This window comes from Phoca vitulina, unplaced genomic scaffold (assembly GCF_004348235.1).
Source record: "Phoca vitulina isolate PV1807 unplaced genomic scaffold, GSC_HSeal_1.0 scaffold57, whole genome shotgun sequence".
NCBI classification, from domain to species: domain Eukaryota; kingdom Metazoa; phylum Chordata; class Mammalia; order Carnivora; family Phocidae; genus Phoca; species Phoca vitulina.
In genome coordinates this window covers 5,458,610-5,484,981 of record NW_022589760.1, presented here as the reverse complement: position 1 = coordinate 5,484,981, position 26,372 = coordinate 5,458,610, and the positions used below count along the sequence as shown (strand labels likewise).

The window sequence follows — 26,372 nt, the reverse complement described above, 5'->3', positions numbered from 1 at the left end:
CCAAAAATACTATCAGGAATAATTTATGGATCACCTGGCAGCTAGCATTTTGTTGATTCCCTTCTAGCTTGTAGTTACCAGAAAATAAGTCCCCTTTTATAATAGGGAACCTCAATATCGGATGAAAAACCAAACCTTTTTGACAGTGTCAGTGTAATTAATGAATCACCTTCACTTGGAAACAAGCCCTTATATTTACTTTGTCATGTAGTGCACATTAGCATTGGTGTGACAGTGCCTTCTAGTCGATCTTAATTCACTTGCATTCAGTTTTATACACAGTAAATTAATTAATCATGTATTTTAATACTCTATATTTTTTGCAAGTCCATCCCAATAATAGTATGGAGACAGTATAAATCAGTGTAATAATTTCTCTAAGTTATCACTGTTCTCTGTTTAATATCAGGGTACTTTTTTTGATTTATATTAGAAAAGTGTTTATAACCATATAGAATTGAGGCCAAGTGCACTTTGAGGACAGCTGAATATGAAAGATACATTTCATGATATTTTTAAAGGGCTCTATATGCAGATTTTTGGAACTTTAAGTTTCTCAGAGTTTAATATTCCTTCATATTATTTAGTAGATCATAGCAATACTTGACCATCCATCATATCTCCATTAGAATTATTCTGGGCATTAGAAACTTAATTTTGTTGTTTATGCTGTAAAGTCATAATCATCCATAAAATATATGTATGTATGCCTTTAGTTAATGGAAAAATAATGATCTGAATGCATTAAGTAAATATTTCCTTAATTAAAAGAATTTTTAACAAACTTTGATTTTTAATTGCAGGTGGCCTGCATGCAGTTTATAAATGCTCTTGTCACTTCACCTTATGAGCTTGATTTTAGAATACATTTAAGGAATGAATTCCTACGTTCGGGACTAAAAACAATGTTACCAGTAAGTTGAGTGTACACATTAAGTCTGCTGATGAACTTTAACATTTTTCTCTCTTTAGACAAAGTACTTGCAACAGAGTAGATAAATGTGCCTTGCTATATTTTCTTTTGTAAAGCATTAGACATTTTGTAAGCTCTTCTGTATTGCAGTAATAGCAGTCTTTATATACAACTGCTGATTCAGAATTCAGCTAGTGTGTCCAGAAGTGATGTGGGTGTTTTTTGTTTTTGTTTTTTGTTTTGTTTGTTTTCTTAAAGTCAAAAAGGAATTTCTTTGAATTTGAATACTGAGAACATAAAAGACTACTGCTTTTTCTTTTTCTGCAGCTTCAATTTTCATTTAAAAGTTTTTGCTTTCCTCTTTGATAACTTAGATTGGTATCATTTATATTCAGCATAAGTATCTATAGAATTTTGGTCAGTATATTCTAGATACTTGGGAATGGTATTCTTGCTACAGTGCTATGGAAACTTTTCTAAAAAACAGTTTTATTTCTTGAATGTGCATATATGTTCTAATTATGATACTGTTAAAACATTTTTGAAATAACTTTATAGGCTTGATCTGAGATAAATGAGGACACTTATTCTATAAACACAAATATAGCTAATGTGACTATATTTTATTTAGTATGTTAACTGAAGAGGGATTTTGTATAAAACTATGGCATTGTTAAGAGACATGTAAAGTCTAACTAGTCTCTTCATTTAAGCTACCCAGAGCACACCTGAATAAAAAGAAGCAAAAGGGAGTAAAAAACAAAACAAAACAAAAGAAATGTCAAGTAAGCATGTATATAATACTTAGAGTAGTAGAAATACCAAAATCAGGGAAATTTCCTGGTAGGAATGAGAGTGTAGCATGCATCTGTAACTTGTGTTCTGATAGTCTTAACTGAAAGTAGTTGAAACTTACATCATAAAATGAACCCTACAGTGAGTCTACTGAAACCCACTTTGATAAGATGTTTGATTTAGTCTATCTGGTTTTAGAAAGTTCTGTGTCAATTATACTTTGAATGGTACTTTAATCCATGACTTTAAAAAAACAGGGAATTGGTTGCAGTGAATCAAAGCAACATTTTAAGTGACCCATATGGAGGTTTAATATGCAGTTTACTAGGCACATTCACTAGTTACACATTTATTCTTGTTTTGTCAGAAATCTTTCCTCATGAAAAGTCTGTGGCTGTAGGTAGTTACAGATAATGTTATAATCTTGATTCTAGTGTGGCTTTTGAGTTACCTACTCATTGATTTCCATGCTTGTCCTCACTGGGGTGGTCCTCAGTTTCTGGGAGAGTATTAATGTCTTTGGACACTTGCTGGCTACAGGCGCTCCTTAGCATCCTCTACTCATTTACTAAGATGCCACATATTGTGCCTTAGTTGTTGCTATTACTCTTTCATCTTTTATTTCCCTGTATCTATTTATAATTGAATATTCATTTTCTGCCTTATACTACTGAATGTTTGATCAAAAAAACTGTTACTCTCATTTTAATTTATTTAAGTTGTCATCTTTTCAGAAAGAGAATGAATGGTAGCTCTTGTCCTTACCTTTTACTTTTCTCTGGTATATTCATCTTTGCTGGGTTCAGTGGTCTCATGGTATATTTGGTTACACTGACAGTGAAGATTTTGCAGCCGTCATTCTACGCTACACTTTCCCACTGGCCCTGTAGCTGTATATTAAGCCTCTTGTGGCACCATGTACTTCTTAATAAATGCATTCTTCATATATTTATCAGCTAGATTTTTCTTTAACTGTCACATCTCTTCAATCTGACCTGATTCCCAGAACTCAGTGATTCCTCAGCAAGAGAAAAGTAGGAAGTGTCATGTGTCTGCCTCCTAAAATTTTGGAATAGAACCTACAAGAATTCTCAGGGTTTTTTTTTTTTTTTTTCTCCCTAAGACAATGGAGCAAAATATGGTTACATACAGCCCTGGTTCTCAACTAAAGAGGTTGGACATGTCCCTCTAAAGAGAATATATCAAAATCTTATTGAGGGTAAGGCAGATATGTTTGGTTTGAAAAGAAAAAAATCTTCCGCAGGTACTTCTTATAAATAAGATGAGAATCAGAATTCAGGCAGAAAGACCCAGAAGATTTAGAGATCCTTTCTTTAATACCATAGATTTCATGACTGATGTTGTTCTTGTAGTTTTATTATCATAATTTGGAACAAAGGTCAGAATGGTCATGCATTAATGTATATTAGATGTACCTGACATGTCAATTATTATCTAATGAACTCATTGTTTAATTTACTAAATATTTAAGCTTAAACCACTAGAATTTAGGGAGTATTAAACATCTGTATGCATGCATTGAAGCTTAATAATATATTCATAGATGAATTTTTAACAGGAGGAGATGCTTAATTTTCTAGAATCTATCGTATTCAAAGCAGCAGATTAGATGTGGTTAAGGCTGATACAAATTGTTTGTACATGAAAAAAAAATAATTAGACCTATCTGGTTGTATGGAAGTGTTGAATCACTATATTCTACACCTGAAACTGTTATTACATTGTATGTTAACCAACTGGAATTTGAATAAAAACTTAATGATTCGGGAAGAATCATTCTTAGTATTTCAATAACTCCTGAGACCATCGTAATAATATAGTACAGTAGAACTTTCTTCATCAGTAATCAGAATCCTCAAGACAAGGACAGTTATTTTAATTATATTCTGTAAAAATTTATTTTCAAAATTCACCTATCTCAATTGATAAATTATGGTGTTTAAAGGGAGTTTATACTTCATTTATATGGAATAAATTTGCTTTAGTAATTTGGGATTAGTGAGTTGTTATATACTATACAGTGATTTTTAAACTAGTATTTGCTCTATAGGTAACTCATATTGATTTCTTGTGAAGTTTTCTCCATCTGCCTTTTATTTAGTTAAATAAATTTAGAAAATATTAGGTAATTTAGATATGTGAAGGAACAAGATAGTAAGAAATCATGTCTGTAGGCAGCAGGCATTTTTATTTTAAAATACCAACAAACTCTTTCTTATTCTGTTGAAGACTCAATTTTGATTGCTTGACTGGTAATCAGTCATGTATTAGTAATAGAATTTCCTTTGAAGTACACCAAATTATAGAGATTTAATTATATGTTTTAGAGACTGCCAACAATGTTCCATATCCATAGAGCAATTATGTTTAAAAAAATAACTGAAACATATTTATAATATTTCACATTATTAATAGTTAATAATACTGTAATTCAGTAATATGATATTCTGCATTTTAAAGTATAAAACTTTAGTGATGCATTTCCATTTCCTTTTATAGGATATCATATTTGTGCTATAGAAAAACTTTTTAATTAATTAAATGTTTATTTCATTAAGAATTTATAGATATATTTTTCAGGGTTTGATATTTTAATGAAAGGAAGTTTTATATATGTGTATATGTATATATGCATATCTGTTTATTTTAATGGAGACTATTAATAAATATAGGATTGCACTTATATATCTATGTTTTTATATTGTGCTATATATGTTCACATACTGTGTATATTTTATAACTAATATGTTGTCCTAATTAAAAACAGTTAAACATTTAACCAGTTATTTTTACAGAAAATAGTTATGCAGATTGAGCCCATGTTTTATAATGTTTTGATGCTAATTAAATGGCAGTATTTAAATTAGATTTTTCTGTTTTTCTAACATATTTAAAAGTATTCAAGTTTTGTAGTGAGCATCTAAGAAAGAACATATTGTGACAGAAGAATAAGGAAAAGTCTGTATTGTAAAATGTGTTAACAGTTGTTTCTGCAATGACCAGCATATTAGGTGTGTCTGGATTTTGCTCTTGTCTGACTGGAGTTCTTAAATCACCTGAAAATATGACCCACCAATTATAGATAATTTTGCATTCCAATAGATTTAAAAATGGAAAACTAGACCTAAAGCAAGTTACTAAAGAGGGAACTAAGTGTAAATACATTTATTTGTCATATATTTTATATGAAATTATATAGAAACATACTAAGTATTTTTATATGTTCTATATGTAAATTTTCAGTAAATTATTATATGAATGTTAGAAAAAATCTAGCAATTGCATAAATTTGCATTTGGCTTTTGTAATAGCCATTACATCTCCATTTATAATTGCTCTATTGAATAAAAATAGAAACAAGAAATGAATCCTGTTTTGTTTTATTGACCTAATTTGAAGTACACCATGCTTGCATTTCCTTTTAGAATTCAAGCTCAGCTCTGAAATCCTAGTCCCACTTTCATTATCACCCTTGAGCATCCACAGTTGGGATTATCGATTTGGGTTTTGAAAGCTGCAACTTAATGGACACTTATTAAAAGATATTCCAGGTGATATATATTAAGCCCAACAATCTCTAGTGTGGCATGCTTCCAAAGATTTTGTTCATACTATTATTTTTAAAAATTATCAGAGGTTTGTAATGCATGTGCTTATAATGTATTACAAAAACAAATCTTTGATGCCCAGGTTGGTATTTTGTGATTCGGCTAAGCAAAAATGAAAAGTGGGGGAGGAGGCTTGTCATGCAGCTTGATAAAAAATCCTGACGCCTTTTTGCTTCAAAATCACAAAATATCATTTAAAATAAAATCCTTTATACAACTTTCTACGCCATACTTGGGACTGTTGTGCTTGAATATATCCTTGCATTTATTCTTCATTAATACAATTGATCTATATTTTGCATTTTTCGCCAGAGGCATATGTGAATGTTCTAACTGCATGAGTTCTTTTGTGATCTTTGATTAGTGTATTTAGTCAAAAACAACAGCATTCAATTTGGGTTGTTAGCAATTAGTTCTCCCCTCCCTTTGTAAAAGTGATTGTTAATTTTTAATGTAAATAATCAAAACCTGGGGCATGAAAAGAAAATGCAATGAATGCAATGAGGTTCTTTTATTTTAAAATAGGAGAATACATAGTACATTTACTTTCTCAGAAAACCCTAAGTGCCTGGGTCAATATAAAATTGCTTTTGTGTATATAAATGAATAATAGTATCTGTGCTTTATTACCAAAATATGGTGTTGTCAAACTCTTACTCATTTGTTACATTTTATGTTTATATATTAGGATCTAAAAGAAAAAGAGAATGATGAACTTGATATTCAGTTGAAAGTATTTGATGAGAACAAAGAAGATGACCTAAATGAATTATCACACCGTCTCAATGACATTCGAGCAGAAATGGAATATCCTTTTGACAAACCATAAAAATAATTTTGCATGTATTGTGAAAAAAAGGATTTGTGGTTGATTTTGTGGACCATTATTAGAATTCTTGTTTGCCAGCCCAGTTTATATTCATTTATTTATATTAATACCTCACTATGATGCTGTCCTTGAGATTCATGTTGAGGAATTGTCAGATTGTCCTGATGATTTACACAAACTATACTGAAATCTGCACAGTGGCTTGCTGTATTATAGATATATTCAGCTCAATAGTCTTGAATAGACAAGAACCTAAGGCATATATCTCACATAAAAGAACTTGAGGGGAAAAGTTCACTGAGTTCATAAGTAACTGTAGGTAATACACTTCTTCAGTTTATTAAAATGTACTCAAATGGTTTAGAGATACAATTCAATTCATATAAATGCCTTACTCTCAATCCAACTATTTTGGTTCCTTAGTGAAAAAAAAAAATGTTTAGATGTGATAGTATCTGACTATAACAAGGCTGTCTGGTAGAAGCATTTGAGTCAAATACAACTAGTGTATAATCTTCCTGTGGCAATGATATTATATGAAATGATTTTAGATTTAAAAGATGGTTGTCACAGCATTGCTGGCCATTTGTTTCACACTCAGTAAACTTCTTACTTATGGGTTTTGGGGAGATTGGGAAATACTTCAGAAATAAAATGACCTTTGAGGTGGAATTTTTCTCTGTTATATCTTTTTCCCTCTTCCTCCCCGCACTGCCCCCCCCCCCCAAAAGCTGGAATATTCCTCTCCTTGAAACTTCTATAGTACTTTCTATCTGTCTTATTTATGTGCACTTCTGTGCCTCTATGAGATTGAGGGCAGAAGTTTTATGTTTCATCTTTTGCCTCCAGTGCTACTATTGAAGTATCTTATACGTAAGTATTGGATAAATGTGTGTGCAATGGCTAACTATGTTATTATTATAAGGGATCAATGCTAGTAATTTCTTATCCATCATTAGTGACTCTAGTCTACAGTCATTTCCATAATATTAAATGCTTTTTATATTAATATATATCTTGCTTCCTTGCTTTGTATAGATTTCTCTTATAATCAAACTTTACCATAATGCTATTTTGGGTTTCATTTTGTAATCACTTAAAAGACCTTATGAGACTTTAACACAACACTGTTACATGGGGTCTAAGAAATAATCCATCATATACTTAATTCTACTTCAGAGAAAATGTTGACATTTCAGATTATTTTTAGAATGTTGGATTACATTTCCTCTTCTACCTTTCTTTTACATTGATTTTCCAGGTCCTCAGTTTTATTACAAAAGTGAATCCAGCTTTGAAATTTGTTGTCTAGTTTATTAAAAGCATCTAAACTTTTTCCACTCTTTATATATCCTAAGAAAAATGTTTCAAGTTCTATTGTCTTTACTTTCCATTTTTACTAAATAATGGAATACAAATGAATGCAGACAATAACAATTTCACATTATTAAATATTTTATCAGTATAAAATAAAACTGGTTTGTGATATTTTAGCAGTCCATAGAATGTTTCATTACCTTCTATATTATGTGGTGGTGAAAATAGAGGAGTAGTGGCTTACATGAATAATGTAGGTCCTCTATCACAGCCACGGGAAGATCAAGAGTAAACTGTTTTCTCTAATAGCACTGCTGTTCCAGTCATACTACTGTCATCTGTAATTTATAATGAATAACTGATCGCTTAAGGTTTCGATGATTAAATGGTCTTGGAAATATTCTTTAAGTCTGTTTCTCTCATTAAAAGATGAAAGGGATTCCATAGGTTAAATTTATTTATGTAAATTTAAAAATACTGGAGTTGAAGGTTTAGAAACAATAAGGGAAACAAAATGGTACATCAGTGTTTTAAAAAATGAAGCTGCTTTTGTTATGAATGGAAATTTCATTAAGGGCTTTAATTTTTTTCCTTTACTTACTTTCACTGATATGAATGAAGTGTATCATCTTCTATATAATATGTTGAAGGACACTGCTGCTGAAAATTACTTATTATCCATTCTACAACATTTTTTGCTCATCAGAAATGATTATTATGTCAGGTAAGAGGCGGTTCTGAGAGTACTAGTATTTGTGTAATTTGAATTCGGTATTTAAGGAAAACTAATAATGTAGTTCATGCTAGGTACTATATGCATATATATGTACATACATAGTATATAAGAGTTTGATGACTTAGCATAACGTATTTTAGAAGCTGTGAATTTATTTTTAATTGGGCCAAAAGGATCTATTTATAAAACTGGATACCCCAGTGACAGGACATTTAGTAGCAAAGAACCCAACATATTTTACTGGCCTTGTGATGAATTTTCTTTGCTAGATAATGATAGCACGGAATAAGCACTGAAGTGTCTGCGGTGGAACTTTTAAGTTCATGTACATTTTATTTTATTTTTTTAAGTTCACGTCCATTTTAACAAGTTAGGTTTTACTTTTCTCCTTTCTAGTATTTATTTAATACTAGATGTGATCTTAGTTAAGAAAATAATACTAATATTTCAGCTTTATATCCAGTAATATAATTCTTCAAGATAAATGATTATGATGAAAATAAAGTTAGAAGTTTCAGAGTCTAGTAACTGCAAATATATCTGAAAACCCGAAAGTTAGAGAAAGGTTTCTGAGTGACTGAAATTATCTATAAGCTGTGGTCATGATCTTATATTTAACTATTCAAGAGACTCTTAGTTGTTCTTCATACTCTAATATGCATGAAATTCTGGCAACCTAGGTTCTCTGATTTCTCAAAATTTGCTTGATTAAATGGTAAAGGCAGGCAACCATGTGTCAGGTATAGTTGCAACAAAGATGACAGTTCTAAAATTATATAGAAAACTATTATAGTTCAGACTTTTACAATAATTCATGGACATCATGATGTTACAGAGACATAGAAAAGTGGTTAAAAGGCAACCCTATCGGGTCCCCTCCCTCTTTGGGAGCTTTGTACTGTCTCTTTGCTATGGCTCAATAAACTTTGCTTTGCTACCCACCAAAAAAAAAAAAAAAAAAAGAAAGGAAAAAAAAAAAGAAAAAAAAAATATGCTGTTTTCTTAAAGCAGAAAATATGGTAATTAAAATGTTGTTTTCTAATGTTCTGGCAATTAAGTGGGTACTGTGCTTATGGGTACACAGTTACCTAGGGAAATAATTTTCGTGAAACCATCCATTTCTCAGTAACTTTCAATATATAAGTAGTTACTCTAATTATGACATCTTTTTCATCCTGAGAACATAGATGTGAAGTAGAAGTGTGACCAGCACTTTTATTATACTTCGAGATAATTAACATGGCCTTAAAGAGAACACTTGTGTTTTCCTTGTTTACCCAAAGAGTCATTTACTAGACTGATTATAATCCAATATTATTTATCCAAGAACTGTTGATGACTTGAAAAAGCCTAAAATGGGTTAATATATATTACTATTTATTCTTACTCTTGAGGCCAGCCCCATGACAAAAGACATATAAGAGCCATTAGACTCTGTTTGGCTTTGTTTGCAAACTTTTAGTAGGTTGGCTAGTTATCAGCACACTAATCTTAAGGATGTTTATGTCATAATTTCTCTATGCAGTATTTCTTTCTGATGTTTCTCTGTTGAATTTACTGGCCACTGATAAATACTAAATTTTCCCTGAATTTTAATGCAAAAAGTGACTTTAAAAAATTTTTGAACTATGCAAGTAGTTATTTTTTAAGGCCAGAATTATCTTGATAGATTACAAAATTAGGATATGTTTAAAAACGTTCGATACTTTGAATGAATTCAGGCTATGGCCATGCATATTAAGTGTGTATGCTTCTATAAAATGAATCTTAAACACGTGCATAAATAGATCTTTGGAATATTGTGGGTCAGTCTAGTTTTGTAAGCTATTATAGCTAATCTTGAGTTAAAGTGTTGTAGTAAATTTAAGACATTGCCACCTAATGCCAAGATACTCATCCCTTACCGAAACTGAAAACTTTGTAGAGGCTTAGAACCATTTCTATATCCATGGATATAGAACTAACAGGTCATTTGTTTTCATTAACTTTAGGAACAATAAGTTAGTAGATAAGATTGGTAAGTATCTTTGTACACAAGCATGAATTCCTAAAAACTAGAGTATTAAGTCACTAAGTGTTCACAATTGATTACATTATGATAGGTTTTATACTATAATGTCCAGACCATCGTTAAGTTTAGGCATAATTCTCTTAAGGGAATGCAATGGCTAGAAAGAGTTCTTTTAACAGTGCTAGAAAAAGACTTAGTTCTTTTATCATGCTGAACCACTTTTTTAAAGAGTTTATGTATTTATTTACTTGAGAGAGAGAGAAAGAGAGGGAGAGACAGCATGAGCGAGGGGAAGGACAGAGGGAGAAGGGGAGAATTTCAAGCAGACTCCGCACTGAGCATGCAGCCCCCACAAGGTGGGGGGGCATCGATTTCGTGACCCTGAGATCATGACCTGAGCCAAAATCAAGTGTCGGATGCTTAACCAACTGAGCCACCCAGGTGCCCCTGAACCACCTCTTAAGAAAATTGGCTTGTATAGGTAGAAAAGATATTCAAGAATACTTTCTCTCTTTCAGGCCACAGTATTACAAAATAATTGAGGAGTGCGTTTCACAGATAGTGCTGCACTGCAGTGGTATGGACCCAGATTTCAAGTATAGGCAAAGATTAGACATTGATTTCACGCATCTGATAGGTATGTAATATTATCCCCAATGTCCTTTGATTGTGTTTCATTCTCTTCTGTATAATACTTTTTGAAGGTAGTGCTCTCACTGAACTTCCTTTATTAAAATCTGGTAAGTCATTGTGTCTGTGAGTACTCAATCACTATAATTGTTAATTATGTTGATCATGAGAGTTCTGCTTGTGTGGTTGAAAATATTAAGCTATTTGATAAGTTTTAATGCTCTTGAATTCAGTTTAAAATCAGTGGCGCACACACACATAGGAAAAACATGTTATTATAGATGAATGCTTTGCTCTTCAGAAACATGACTCTGAAACCCTTTGATTCAGTTTATATTGGCACCTCGGTGGTTTTATAGAAATCACATGTGCAATAGATATTAGTGTTCAAGTTTGAGAAAGGAAATACAGGCTTACTTCAGTAACTTAAGACCTTTTAATTCTATCAAAGTAGATCAATTTATAATTTTTGTAGACCTTAAAGCTAGGAAAGAATTTGAGGTGATGATGTTCATCTACTTGGAGCACTAAGGAAATGAACTTATATCGTCCTAGACTACTAGTTAGCTGTACTTTCTGGAACAGTCTCTGAAGGATAATGTGAAACCTCTCTTGTGAAATATGCTATGTTATATGACATTACAGTTAAACAGTTTTTATACCTAATTAAAATCACTATTGCTAAGATTTGGGCATGAACTCATTTGTCTTGTCTTTAAAGGAAGAAAACAACAGCTGTGGAATGCCAATTATATATTATTGTTCACTCCATAGCACAAGGCAGACTCACAGTAATATTCAAAGATGAATTCCTTATTATTATTATGTATTATTTTCTGATTTTAAAACCAATGCTCATTTATTCCAAGTAATCTAGAGGCTTATGTAAGTGACAGAATAAACCACCAATCTCACTTTTCAGCTCAGTACATTCCACCACCATTACTCACTTTTTGGCTAAGTACATTTTCTTATATCTTGTTTTTTTTTTTTTAATCTCTCTATATGCTGATTTTTTTTTTTTTTTTTTTTTTTTTTAATATTTTATTTATTTATTTGAGACAGAGAGAATGAGAGAGACAGAGCACATGAGAGGGGGGAGGGTCAGAGGGAGAAGCAGGCTCCCCGCCGAGCAGGGAGCCCGATGCGGGACTCGATCCAGGGACTCCAGGATCATGACCTGAGCCGAAGGCAGTCGCTTAACCAACTGAGCCACCCAGGCGCCCTATGCTGATTTTTAATGGAGTTTTATAGTATGAAAATTTTTTCATGTTACCCTTCAAAATGTGACTTTGAATGTCTGTATAATATTCCATTTTATGGAATATCATAACCATCTTGACCAGTCCTTTCTTATTGTACATCTAGATTGTTTTCAGGTTTTTGCAATTATAAATGAATCTGCTATGAACATTCTTTGCATAAATGTTTGCCTTTTTCTTGCCATTTCCTTAGGATTGATTCCTGTAATTGAGGATATGATCTTTGAAAGGCCATATGCTTTTCAGAAAGTGTACATCAATTTACCTTCCCTAAGAATTAATGTAAATGCTGGCTTCCATGCAAATTTGATAATAAGCTTGATAAACTCATTAGTTTATTTCATATTTTGTTGAGAATGTTTTAAGGGAGTACTCTGTTGATTTTGACTAGCTCTTTCAGTGTTCAGTAGACATTTGTTTTTTGTGTACTGTGTGCTAGGTATGTACAGGTGTGTATTGTTAGCACTGGGGTTGGGGGAGATGAAGGCATTGAGTGAGAGAGAATAGAGCTTCAGAAACCCATTATTACCTTATCCATGTGTTATCTCTGGTCGTGAACAAATCATTTAACTTCTCTGCTTTAGTTTTATCAACTGTAAATTCAGATTAGTCAAATATATGCATGGTTCTGAATATTTTATGGTTAGAGGACTTTTTCTGATGAATGCTTCAGAACTTTGATTAGAGCCACACACATGTGCATAAATGCAAAAATTAGCAGGTGCTTCAAGAACTTATAGGAAATCAATGGATCTTGATTTTAAAGTCACCTGGACTTGAGGAACATAGAGTCTCTTCACAATTCTGTAAGTCTAGTATTTTTCATAAATTCGATCAAATTCTTGCCCAAAACTCTTCAGTACCTTCCCACTGAAATTTAAATCAAGATCATTATCAACCATTGACAGCACAGCAGGGATCTGCCCCCTCTTTGTCTCATCATTTACCAATTTCCACCTTAGTTCTTTACACACAGTTCTTTAAAAAACAAAACAAAACAAAACAAAACTTTATTGAGGTGTACTTGACATGAGAAAGACTATCCATTATTAAGAACATAATTTGATAGATTTTGATATTTGTATGTGTACTTAAAACCATCACCACAGCCAAGATGATAAACATTTCTATCACTCTCAAGTTTCTGTGTTCTCCTTTGTAATCTCTCCTTCCCATGCCTCCCCATCTCTCCCCATCCTGAGATAATCACTGATCTGTTTTCTCTTACTATAGATTATATAGGATGTACACTCTTTTTGTCTGGCTTCTTTCATGTAGTGTAATTGTTTTGAATTTCCTTCATGTTGTTTTAGTGCATGTATCGATAGTTTATTCCTTTTTATAAGTGAGTAGTATTCTAGCATATGGATATACTGCAATTTGTATATACATTTACTTGTTGATGGACATTTGGGTTCTTCCTAGTTTTTGGCTATTACAAATAAAGCTGTCATGAATCTTCATATACAAGGGTACTGATATATGTTTTCATTTCTTTTTGGGTGAATAAATAGGTGTGGAATGGCTAGATATGTAATAGAGTCATATATGTAATAATAAGAATATTACCAAAATGAGGTTCTTCAGTTATTTACATTCTGGAATATTTGATTAGAGCTGAGAAATTTAATATTTATTTCCTTATTTGCATAATACATTCTGCCCCATATCAGAATTACCTAAGTGAAATCTTTCTGTAGAAAACCTGAATTAATGAATGCTATTGTATCCCCCATTCTAGCCTTATTTTAAAGGTCATTTTAAGTCTTAATAATCTTAAGAATAGATTCTTTGTCACCTCTCCACCCATAGTAAACTGCAAAAAAATTTAAAGAATTATATTATTGTAAAAGTTGGGAAATGCTTGAATACCTCTAAAATGATGATGATTTAGTCAAATACATTCTTGAATGCTTGGTTTTGTGACTCAACAATACTATCATTGAATTCAGTTAGTATGCAAAAAAATTGTGGTAGTTTATGTTTTATGTGTAGTATAGGTCAATTTACCTTTAATAGCAATTGACATAAAAATGATTGTCTACATAGAAATTACAGGCTGGCAGTCATCTTTTGCCCAGAGATCTGATGCAATAATTTCTAATCATTTTTTGTCAATCTTAATAGATTCTTGTGTGAACAAGGCAAAAGTTGAAGAAAGTGAACAAAAAGCAGTGGAATTTTCAAAGAAGGTAAGGCTTATGTTAGCCATAATTGTTAAATTAATAATTTATTTACAATGTGTATTTTATCTTCTTTATGTGAGGCTTTATAAATGTTTCAGTTTTATAGTACTTCATGTTTCTGGATTAAAACAGAGCCACAGAATATTGATTTCATTCCTGATAAGATAAAGTTGCTACTGTTCCCTCCTCATGACCTTTAATTTATTATGGAAGAAAAACACTAGCTATATTCTACCAGAGTGATAAATGAAATAAAATTAGTTTATTGGAAGGATATAGTTTGAAGCAATCAACCAAAATCTATTCCCCTCATTGCTTTCTTGCAGTTCTCACTTACAATATGTAGCTCCTTTGGAGAACTGTTAGATTTTTAGCTAGTCTAACCTATTATTGCTATTTAAAGACAGTGCTATTAAATAGCAACAGAATGACATAGTGTTTTATCTCTTTCTGTCTCTCTCTGCTTAGATTTATCTTCTTTGAATTTTATAATTACCACTTTTAAATGGTTCTGCAACTTCATGTAGGCTTGGTGGAATTTGAGGTTCCCCTTTCTTTGTATGTTAATGCCTTATGTAAATACAAATTTTATGGCTGTGTTAATTTTATTTGGATTTCAGGTTATCTTTTCCTTGTTTCATGAAAGCATAACTACAGTTGTACTAGTTTCTACCAAAAGTTGAATTTTTTTTTCTAGATCCTATGAAGCATTAGTATAGTATTTCTCTCCTATTGGTGCAGGGAGAAGGATTGAAGCACAAGTCTAAAAACTCTCCAGTTTTCAGCCTTCTGACAGCAAGATAAAGTTCTTACATATTGCTGTCTCTTCAAAGTTATGACTTACCTTGGAGATTAGATAATCGCTTTTGCTATCAGTCTAGAAATTATAGAGTATTACTGAAGTTACTTCAGGGCATCTGAAGAAATGTCTTTGCTCTTTCAGTTACTAGATTAGATTTTCAGAGCTTGAGCATAAAATGTTTGTGTGAAGTTGTCATTTTTATTGGTGGAAGAAAATGCACGCTTTTTAATAGACCTTTATATTTGTAATGTTCTTGTTTTAAGTAGCACATTTAAAATTCCCTTTGAAAATCTTAAGAGTCTCCTTAATTTTTCACTGACACTTTGATTAGACACCACAAGACTGGCGCAAACTGTGATGATCTGTCTGGTAAAATCTGTAAGCATATATTATGGGAAATGGAGTCCTGAAATAATTTTTAAGAAAAAGCATTTCAGTGTTTAGTGCTTTATTCTCATCTCCAACGTTTAGAATGAAAACATGTATGGTCTCCCAGTGGTTATCTGAATGCCTTCTCTTATTCTGGGTGATTTTAAGAGGCTATATAAAGTAGTAAAAAATGTAGGGTGGCTAGAATGAGAAGCAGTAGTTGTAAGATCTGATCTTAGCTTTTCCACAAATTAGCTGTGACTTTAAGTAAGCCACTTACTCTCTTTGGATCTTAATTTTGTCATCATTAAAAGAAGAGGATATGTTTAGTGGCCTTGTAAAAAGTCTTCCAACCTGCTTATCTCAGACTTCTGTGGGTTTATAGATTAAGATCACATTAAATTACAAGCAGAAACATTGCATGCCTCTTTTTAAATGTACAAATAAATAATTTATAGAGGAAAGCTGTACAGTTTGTATCATGCTTAAAAAATACACAGAAGAATCTAACATTGGGAGGGAGGATGGAAATAGAGAGTAAGTCTTAACATGAATAGTATAGTGCAGTTAAAAAAGCATCTTCTCAGTGACCTAGGAAACATGGTTATTTACTAACTGTGGAGGATCTGGGGTGGTTTGAAATTTTTAAAGATTAGAAACAATTTGGACTAACCTCTGTGGAACATTTTCTATGAATGCAAGTAGAGAGGAATAAAAGAATTAGTTAGCATTTCATGTTTGACCCAGACACTATTGTAATCCAATTCCATTACCTGTTCTTTCTTCAGACTTGGATTGGTTTGACATTTTTTAATTTCCAAAGGTAAAATCTATGAGGATGAATATTTATTAACAGTGAAAATACTTTTTTATTGTTCCACAAACTCTAAAGACAATTCTGGAGAGTAAGATGTATCAAATTTAGAAACAGAAATAATATAATTGGAAAAATATATTGCCTTCTAAAATGACTTGAAGTGACATTGATAATAAAGGGCATATATTCAATAGATGAATATAAGCAGTATTTACTCTATGTATGCAGGCTTGTTTGTTTCGGCTTGGTGCCCTGACTGAGGTTAGGGATGGGCAGGATGCAGTAAATGGATATTCACCATTGAGATGGTCTCTCCTGCTTAGCACACCATTATGAATGTATGTATGTATGTATATATGTATGTTTCAAGTTTTTCTTTAAATTCTAGTTAGTTAACATATAGTGTAATATTAGTTTGCAGTAGAATATAGTGACTCATCACTTACATATAACACCCAGTGCTCATCACAAGTGATGCCCTCCTTAATACCCATCACCAATTTAGCCCATCGCACCCCACCTCCCCTCCAGCAACCCTCAGTTTGTTCTCCTTAGCTAAGAGTGTCTCTTATGGTTTGCCTTCCTCTCTTTTTAAATTTTCTTTCCCTTATGTTCATCTGTTTTGTTTCTTAAATTCCACATATGAGTGAAATCATACAGTATTTCCTTCTCTGACTGACTGAACTCACATAGCATAGTACACCCTAGCTCCATCCACGTCCCTGCAAATGGCAAGATTTCATCCTTTTGATGACTAATATTCCATATATATGTGTGTGTACACACACACCACATCTTCTTTATCCATTCATCAGTCAGTGGACATTTGGGCTGTTTCCATAATTTGGCTATTGTTGATAATGCTGTTATAAACATCTGGGTGCATGTGCCCTTTTGATTCAGTATTTGTGTATCCTTTGGGATACTAATACTTAGTAGTGCAATTGCTGGGTCGTAGGGTAGTTTGATTTTTAACTTTTTGAGGAACCTGCATACTGTTTTCCAGAGTGACTGTACCAGCTTGGATTCCCACCAACAGTGTAAGAGGGTTCCCCTTTCTCTGCATCCTCACTACCATCTGCTATTCCCTGTGCTGTTAATTTTAGCTGTTCTGACCATTGTGAAGTGGTATGTCATTGTAGTTTTGATTTGTATTTCCCTGACAATGAGTGATGTACAGCATATTTTCATGTGTCTGTTGGCCGTCTGTATGTCTTCTTTGAAAAAATGTCTATTCATGTCTTCTGCCCATTTCTTAACTGGATTATTTGTTTTTTGGGTGTTAAGTTTCATAAGCTCTTTATAGATTTTAGATACTAATCTTTTATTACATGTGCCATTTGCAAATATCTTCACCCATTCCAAAGTTCACCTTTTAGTTTTGTTGATTGTTTCCTTCACTGTGAAGAAGCTTCTTATCTTGAAAAAGTACCAATAGTTAATTTTTGCTTTTGTTTCTTTTGCCTCTGGTGGACATGTCCAGTAACAGGTTGCTATAGTTGATGTCAAAGAGGTTGCTGCCTGTGTTTTCCTCTAGGATTTTGATGGCTACCTATCTCACATTTAGGTCTTTAATCTATTTTGAATTTATTTTTGTGTATGTTGTAAGAAAGTGGTCCAGTTTCATTCTTTTACATGATGCTGCCCAGTTTTCCCAACAGCATTTGTTGAAGAAACTGTCTTTTTTCCATTGGATAATCTTTCCTCCTTTATCAACGATTTGTTGAGCGTATGGTTGTGGGTCCATTTCTGGGTTTATTAATTAATCTGTTTCATTAGTTGGTGTATCTGTTTTTGTGACAGTACCATACTATCATAATGACTATAGCTTTGTAATAGAGTTTGAAGTCCAGAATTGTGAAGTCTGAATCTTTGCTTTGCTTTTTCAAGATTGTTTTGGCTGTTTGGGGTCTTTTGTGGTTCCATACAAATTTAAAGATTGCTTGTTCTAGCTCTGTGAAAAATGCTGATAGTATTTTGATAGAGATTGCATTGAATGTGTAGATTGCTTTGCATAGTATAGACATTTAACAATATTCTTCCAATCCATCAGCATGTAATGTTTTTCCATTTCTTTGTGTTCTCTTCAATTTTTTTCATATGTGTTCTATAGTTTTGAGAGTACAGATCGTTAACCTCTTTGGTTAGGGTTATTCCTATGTATCTTATGGCTTTTGGTGCAATTGAATATGGGATCATTTTCTTGATTTCTCTTTCTGTTTCTTCATTATTGGTGTATAGAAATGCAACATGTTTCTGTACGTTGATTTTGTATCCTGTGATTTTACTGAATTCGTGTATCCACACTGGCAATTTTTTGGTTCAGTCTTTTGGCTTTTCCACATTAAAAAAAAATGTAGTCTATGAAGAGTGAAAGTTTGACTTCTTCCTTGCCAATTTGGATGCGTTTTATTGTATTATTGCTGAAGCTAGGACTTCCAGCACTATGTTGAACAAATGATGAGAGTGGACATCCCTGTCGTGTTTCTGACCTTAGAGGAGAAGCTTTTAGTTTTTCCACATTTAGGATGATATTAGCTGTGGGTCCTTCATATATAGTCTTTATGATATTGAGATATGTTTCCTCTATCTCTACTTTGTTGAGGTTTTTTATCAAGAATGGATCCAGTACTTTGTCAAATGCTTTTTCTGCATCTCTTGAGAGGATCATATGGTTGTTATCCTTTCTTTTATTAAGGTGGTGTATCACGTTGATTGATTTGTGAATATTGAACCACCCTTGCAGCCCAGGAATAAATCCCACTTGACTGTGGTGAATGATTTTTTTTAATGTATGTTGGATTTGTTTTGCTAGTGTTTTGATGAAAACTTTTGCATCCATGTTCATGAGGAATATTGGTTATGTATTCTCTTTTTTAGTGGGATGTTTGTCTAGTTTTGGAATTGAGGTAATGCTGGCCTCATAGAATGAGTTTGGAAGTTTTCCTTCCATTTCTATTTTTTGGAACAGTTTGAGAAGAATAGGTATTAACTCTTCTTTAAATGTCTGGTAGAATTCCCCTGGGAAGCCATCTGCCCCCAGTGTTTTGTTTGTTGGGAGTTTTTTGATTTCTGATTCAATTTCTTCTCTGGTTATCAGTCTGTTTAAGTTTTTTATTTCTTCCTATTTTAGTTTTGGTGGTTTATATGTGTTTAGAAATTTATCTATTTCTTCCGCATTGCCCCATTTGTCAGCATAAAGTTTTTCATAATATTCTCTTATAGCTGTGTTTCTGTGGTGGTGATTGTGATCTAGCCTCTCTCATTTGTGATTTTATTTATTTGGTTCCTTTCTCTTTTCTTTTTGAGAAGTCTGGTAGGGGTTTATCAATTTTATTCTTTCAAGGAATCAGCTCCTAATGTCATTGATATGTTCTACTGTTTTTTTATTTCTATATCATTTATTTCTGCTCTAATGTTTATTATTTCCCTTCTGCTGGCTTTAGGCTTCACTTGCAGTTCCTTTTCTAGCTCCTTTACGTGTAAGGTTAGTTTGTTATTTGAGAGTTTTTTGCTTCTTGAGGTAGGCCTGTATTGATTCCCTCTTATGACAGCTTTTACTGCATCCCAAAGGTTTTAGAATGTCATGTTTTTAATCCATTCTGATATTCTGTGTCTTTTGATTGGAGCATTTAGTTCTTTGACATTCAGAATAATTATTGATAGATATGAATTTTGCACCATTGTATTACTTGTAAAGTTGTCATTTCTGGAGATTTTCTCTGTTCCTTTCCAGTCTTTGTTACCTTTGGTCTTCTCTTTCCTACTCAAAGCATCCCCTTTAATATTTTTTGCTGGGTTGGTTTAGTGGTCATGAGCTTCTTTAGTTTTTGTTTTTCTGGGAAACTCTTTATCTCTCTTTCTATTCTTAATGAGATCCTTGCTGGATAGAATATTCTTAGCTGCATATTTTTTTGTTTTCAGCATGTTGAATATATCATGCCACACTCTTCTGGCCTGCCAAGTTTCTGTGGAAATGTCCATTGCTAACCTTATTTGTCTTCCCTTGTATGTTTTAGATTTATTTTCCCTTGATGCTTTTAGGATTTTTTCCTTATCTCTATATTTTGTAAATTTTACTATGATATGTCTTGGTGTTTGCCTGCTTTTGTTGATTTTGGTCAGTATTCTCTGTGCCTTCTAGATAAGGATTTCTGTTTTGTTCCCCAGATTAGGGAATTTTTCTGCTGTTATTTCAATTAAATTTTATGCCCTGTTTTTCTCTCTTCTTCTTCTGAGACTCCTATAATACAAATGTTATTGTGGTTTGTGGACTCTGCTAAATTCCCTAGGTCTACATTCATGATCGAACATTTTTCTTTCCTTCTTTTTAACTTCATTATTTTCCATAGCTTTATCTTCTGTATCGCTTCTTTGTTCCCCTGCTTCTTCCATCCTTGTGGATAATTACACACAGTGGGTTTCACATCTCGGCTATAGCATTTTTTATTTTGGCCTGACTAGTTTTTCAGTCTTTTATCTCTGTGATAAGGGACTCCCTGATGTCTTCTGTCATTTTCTCAAGCCGAGATAGTATCCTTATGAATTTCTCTTAAATTCTGAATCAGGTATATTACTTGTATCTGTTTCTAGTAGATCCCTGACCATGACCTTTTCTTGGTCTTTCTTTTTGGATGAATTCCTCCATTTTGGTATTTGGTCTAGGTCTCTGTCTTCTTCTGTGTGTTAGTAAAGCCTGATATGTTTCCTGTTCATGAGAGTAATAGCTTTATTAAGGAGAGGTCATATACACTCCAGTGCCTGACACTTCAGGAACTGCTTCTGGTGTATGCTGTGTACACTCTGCTGCTGTTTTTTGGCTGCTTTTCCCCCAGGTCAGTCCTCTGCAGAGTTTCTCCTTGCCTCAAATGGGGAGTGTTTGGATCTTGTGCATTATGTGTTGAGTTTTTCCTAGGTGTGCTCTGGTCTGCTTGTTAAAAGAGTCGTGATCCTCTTTCCATTAGAGTTGAAGCTTTGTAGTACTCTATGCTCAGTAGACTTGGTGCATGTGGGGCATTTGTGCTGGTGTTCTGGGGGTGTGCCCCCCTGCATTGGTTCTCAGGCACACTTGCCCTCGTAAAGAAGCTCCTGCAGAGCACAGGGTGGTGGGGCTTGGTGTAGGCGCCTCAGGCCTCTGCTGTGTGGGGAGTTCATGCTTGCCAGTGTCTGGGAATCCCTGACAGAGGAGCGAAAAGTCTCTTCTTGTGTGTTCCAGGCTTCCCTCAAATCCCTGCATTCACCCTTCATGTATCCAGGCCAATTACCTCCCCAGCAGTGCAGGGCACCTGTCTTTTATCTCAGGCACATCAGTTGAGTTTCAAAACTCATAACTTGTGGTATCTGTTAAGCATGGACCCATGCTGATCCTCTGAGGGAGTGTCACACCACCCTGGGGCTGGCGTCAGTTTGTCCCATAAGTGCAATTGCACCAACAGGCAGGAGCTTGAAGTTTAGAAAGTGCAGCAGAAAGCCAGCATCCAGGTTAGCTGCCCTCAGCAGCTGTCTCTTTCCCTATGCTAAGGAACTGGGCAGCACAATGCCACCTGATGGCTCTTTTGTCCCTGGAGAGGCATTGCCTCCTCTAGCAGATACACTCCAAGAAGGAGGAACTTTCTCTTCTAGTGCATCCTAGGGGATCCTCGGGTTGTGCCATCTGCTCCCAGGCCTCTGCCTCCTACACAGGTGTACCACTGCATCCCCCAGGCTCCACAATGGCCATGGTGCAGACTTCTAAATCTTAAGTCTTTTAGCTCTGCTGGTTGTAAAAACTCATGATAATCAGCCCCTCTCATTTTCCCAGTGTATGGTTTTGGGGAAGTGTTCTTGGTGTGTGATCCTCTGTGCACTTCGTGCTTTCTCTCTTTCACTCTTCCACTCTGTTTCCTCTGTCCATGATTTGGGCTCCCTCCCCTCTACAGCATCTGTAATTCTTTATTACCCTAAATCACGTCTCTGTACCTCCTACCTTCCACAGTGTGGCTCTTCTCTTCCTGTAGTTGTGCAGTTTGGTCTCTCAGTCCTTAGTGATTTCTTGAATTCATAAAGATTTGATATTCATGTGGTTGTATTTGAAGGTTGAGGCAAACATTGGTTCCCCTCCTCCTCCGCCATCTTAACTCCTTCCCCCAACACATCTTAATTTAACCTCTCATTTTCTCTCTTTTTGTATTTTATGCAGGTGTTTTGGTTAAACATCTGAAGGAGAATTCCATTTAGGCTATCCATATATCATTCTACTGTCAGATTTTGTGGAATACCACTTTTTGGATGCTAGACAATTAAGATTGTAATAGAAATATTATAATTTGTGTTAAAGTACAATCATTTGAGCATTCTAAAAGTGTATTCTCTTTTCAAGGTTAAATATAGTTACAGAGTTGAACTGCTTGATGGTGAATTTTTAGGTTTCATTTTCTTTCTTTCTTTTTTTAAGATTTTACTTATTTATTTGTCAGAGAGAGAGAGAGTGAGAGCACAAGCGGGGGGGGGGGCAGCAGGCAGAGGGCGAAGCAGGCTCCCCACTGAGCAAGGAGCCCAATGCAGGACTCGATCTCAGGACCCTGAGATCATGACCTGAGCTGAAGGCAGACACTTAACCAACTGAGCCACACAGGCATCTCTAGGTTTCATTTTCTAATTTGATAAAGTTAAATGTATAGGATGAAACATTAAAGAAAATGATTCTGAAACCTATTTTTCAATAACAGAACAGTATAAATGTCCATTATATGCGAAGAGAGACTTCTCATTACACCCTTTTAAAATTTTGTTCAGGGAGCGCCTGGGTGGCTCAGTTGGTTCAGCATACCACTCTTGGTTTCGGCTCAGGTCATGATCTCATGCATGGCAAGATGGCGTCCCAGGTCTCGCTCTGCACACAATGGGAAGTCTGCTTGAAGATTCTCTCCCTCTGCCAAACCCCACATACTTTCTCTGTCTCTATCTCTTTCTCTAAAATAAATAAATCTTAAAAAAAGTTTTTTTTTTTTTGTGAAAATGGATTTTTTTACCTTGGGTTGCTGCCATATTTCCTCTCTACTAACACCATAATCAGTAACCCACCCCAACAGGTGTGCTTAATTGTTATGAAAGTGATCTGGAGCTTTGATTTTCTGAATGACCTGGGAATTCAATAAAGCAAAAGACATTCCACTTATCTAATACATAAAGTTGTTTAAAACTTTCTCAAAACTATGTTATTAAGTGTACATTTATGGTGGTGATCATTGCAGTTTGATGAAGAATTCACAGCTCGACAGGAAGCTCAAGCTGAGCTTCAAAAAAGAGAAGAAAAAATTAAAGAGCTTGAAACAGAAATCCAGCAACTTCGAACCCAGGTAATGAAAAAAGGTATCGACTTTATGTCATGTCACAGTGAGTTTGATGGTAGAAAATTATCTTGTTAGATGTAAGGAAAAATGTTACCAGAAGCAGACTTTTTGGCAGTTTTGCATTTTAGTTGAAATAACTCTACAGATTTAATTTTCCAGGATAATAAATAATTTTACTGTTTGGATAAAAATAAGGTATTCATTGCTTAAACTTCCCTGAATAGTTTTAATGGACTATATTACACAATCAAGACTGTTCAGGAGCAAAAATTTTTTGATGATTTGAAAAGTTGGATGCATAATTTCAAAACCTAGAAATTTTGCATTTCCTGCTGCATCACCTATGATGAGAAGCACTCATATACACTCAAGATCTTAGTTATGGTGTCTAAACTTTAGAACTGATTAAGTCCTCTCAACACTTTATTTTTATTTTTTTAAATACCTTCAGCACTTTTTATGTTTTAAATGGTTATTAAGAAATGGAAGATTATCAGTGTTGGTGAGAATAATGTCCTTTTTCTGTGTATGCTTTTTCTTTTTAGTTTTTACTATGCATTTTAACCTACAAAGCCCATTAATGAAAACAATGAGAAAATAAAATGGAAGAAAAAAATGTTCATTAAAACACAAAACTCAGCCACATAAATTTTGATAGTCTATTTGGCTTTATTAAATGATTTATGAATTTGGCATCATTCCATTTAGTAAGCAGAGGGGAATTCCAGGGGGTTGTACAAAATGAAAGGTTTTTATGAAAAGAGGGTGGGAAAACAAGTTATTAGGGAAAGGAAAAGATCTTTTAGGCCCTGCCACTTTCCCTTAGGGGGAAAAGCAAGAGGTCCTATGCAGATTACTTTATCTACCATTAAGGGCTGGAGAGGACTTCTGTGGCTGACATATTGTCTGCTGATTTAAAAGTTCCTGACTCACCTGTTAAGACTATTTCTTGGGGATGTTGAAACTGCAGTTAGATTATGTATTAAGCTCTGGTTTGGGGACTCAGCCTAACTGATGCCATTTGGGGCCTGTGGTTTTTTTTTTTTTTTTTCCCTAACAGCTCTTAACATAGTGCATGCTCAGTAGATGTTTATTGATTGACTAGATTTGTATCCATCAGTCTACTGAGAAATGACTTCAGAAGTCACTGATGAACTCCAAATTATTCAGTGCAGTGCCTTTTCCTACCCTTAGTCTGTTTCACTTACCTATAATATTTGATAATTTCTTTCATTAAGTCTTTCTCCATTTTTGTATCATCTGCCTTCCCTTTTCACATCTCTGAGAACTCAGTTTCTTTTTGTTTTTGCCCCCCCCCCGATGGTGACATTCCTCAATGTCACCCTACCACAGGGCCTTACTATTTAGTGAGTAGTTGCTTATTTATTATTAAATTAACTGATCTGTAAAAATGCAGAGTCACACAGTCCTTTCTAGTGTACCCAAAATTGTGCCAAATACTAAATTATTCATTAGCTATATTCAATTCTCAATACTCTATTGTAGCCTAATTTAATTGTTGCATTCCTAATTGTTCATGAGAGGGAAGAGAAGGGCTGATATGATTTGATTTTTAAAGGCTGGTGGCATTTATTTGAGATTCTTTATTAAATTTGTGAAACATGCATTTAACTTGAGTAAAATCCTCTTAAAAGTGATAGCATTTTTATGGCTCCCCAAGTTTCATATCATAGATATGATCTAATAGAGTAAAAATTTGATGTTAACAAATATAATTTTGATCTCTTTCAATAAAAAATTGGATATACATTTTACCTTTCAAAGTATTCAACAAATCCATTTATACATAAAACTTGTAAATTACTAATTTCTTAAACTTTTCAGAAAAATTATTTTGATTTTCTCCATAATTTCTTTGATCTCAGTCAAGATTGTAAAAATCTGGCTGTTTTCTATAATTTTGCTACATTAAAAGTAAAATGAAAATAATTTTGCATATTGTAATACTTACTAATTTCAGGAGAGGATTGCATTCCAGAGGAGGATTGTTATTTGTTGAGTGTGTAAATACTTCAGTTGCATATATGTATATACACACATAAACATCATACATATGAATAAAATATTGGACAGTGCATATTAAATATTATGAGAAACGTTTCCATGATTCTATGATTGTTAATTTTTAATATTCTTATACATAGGTCAGTCCTTTAAATTGATTATTCTTAAAATATGCTTCAACTTATTTATTTTGTAAAGCCATTTCTAAGTTTAGTTAGTACAATTAAGTACTCCAACTTAGAAATTTGTATTAGTAAAGATAAGAAGACTTTCTTCCCAAATAAAAATAACACTATGCCAAGAAATTTTATTAATTTTAAACTTTTCATTCAGTTCATTTAATGTCATATCTTGATTACAAATACATCTGTTCATTGATAGGATTTTCTTAGGAATGTTTATAATAACCAACTTCACTTTAATATTCATTTATTTTAGAAGTGAACCATTGTAACCAGCAATGGTTTAAAGAAACAGATACAGATTAACTTAAAAAGTAAACAGTTTGGAATGAGATACTGTCCTTCACCTGTTATCCATTATCATTAGAGAATGAGGTTGAAGTGAATTTCTTATGGTAGAAGTAAGTTATACTGTCCTCATTATCCAATCTGTGTGAATTAATTCTTTTCATGGCAAGTGACTCCATGAGGAGATAGTCTGCTATAGTGGAAAGAGGACTACATTAGGTATAAGAAGAACCCACATTCAAATCTTAAC

The 26,372-nt window shown here is 33.5% G+C and overlaps 1 protein-coding gene across 3 annotated transcripts in view; it reads left to right on the top strand.

Moving 5' to 3' along the window:
* DIAPH2 (diaphanous related formin 2) overlaps positions 1 to 26,372 on the top strand; it is a 951,942-nt gene that overhangs the window by 267,834 nt on the left and 657,736 nt on the right. For all 3 annotated transcript variants that reach the window (XM_032390097.1, XM_032390096.1, XM_032390094.1), the window contains 6 exons: positions 804 to 914; positions 6,026 to 6,144; positions 8,091 to 8,207; positions 10,749 to 10,867; positions 14,250 to 14,314; positions 23,529 to 23,633. In XM_032390097.1, coding sequence (XP_032245988.1) covers positions 804 to 914; positions 6,026 to 6,144; positions 8,091 to 8,207; positions 10,749 to 10,867; positions 14,250 to 14,314; positions 23,529 to 23,633 — 636 coding nt within the window. The remainder of the gene's footprint in view (positions 1 to 803; positions 915 to 6,025; positions 6,145 to 8,090; positions 8,208 to 10,748; positions 10,868 to 14,249; positions 14,315 to 23,528; positions 23,634 to 26,372) is intronic.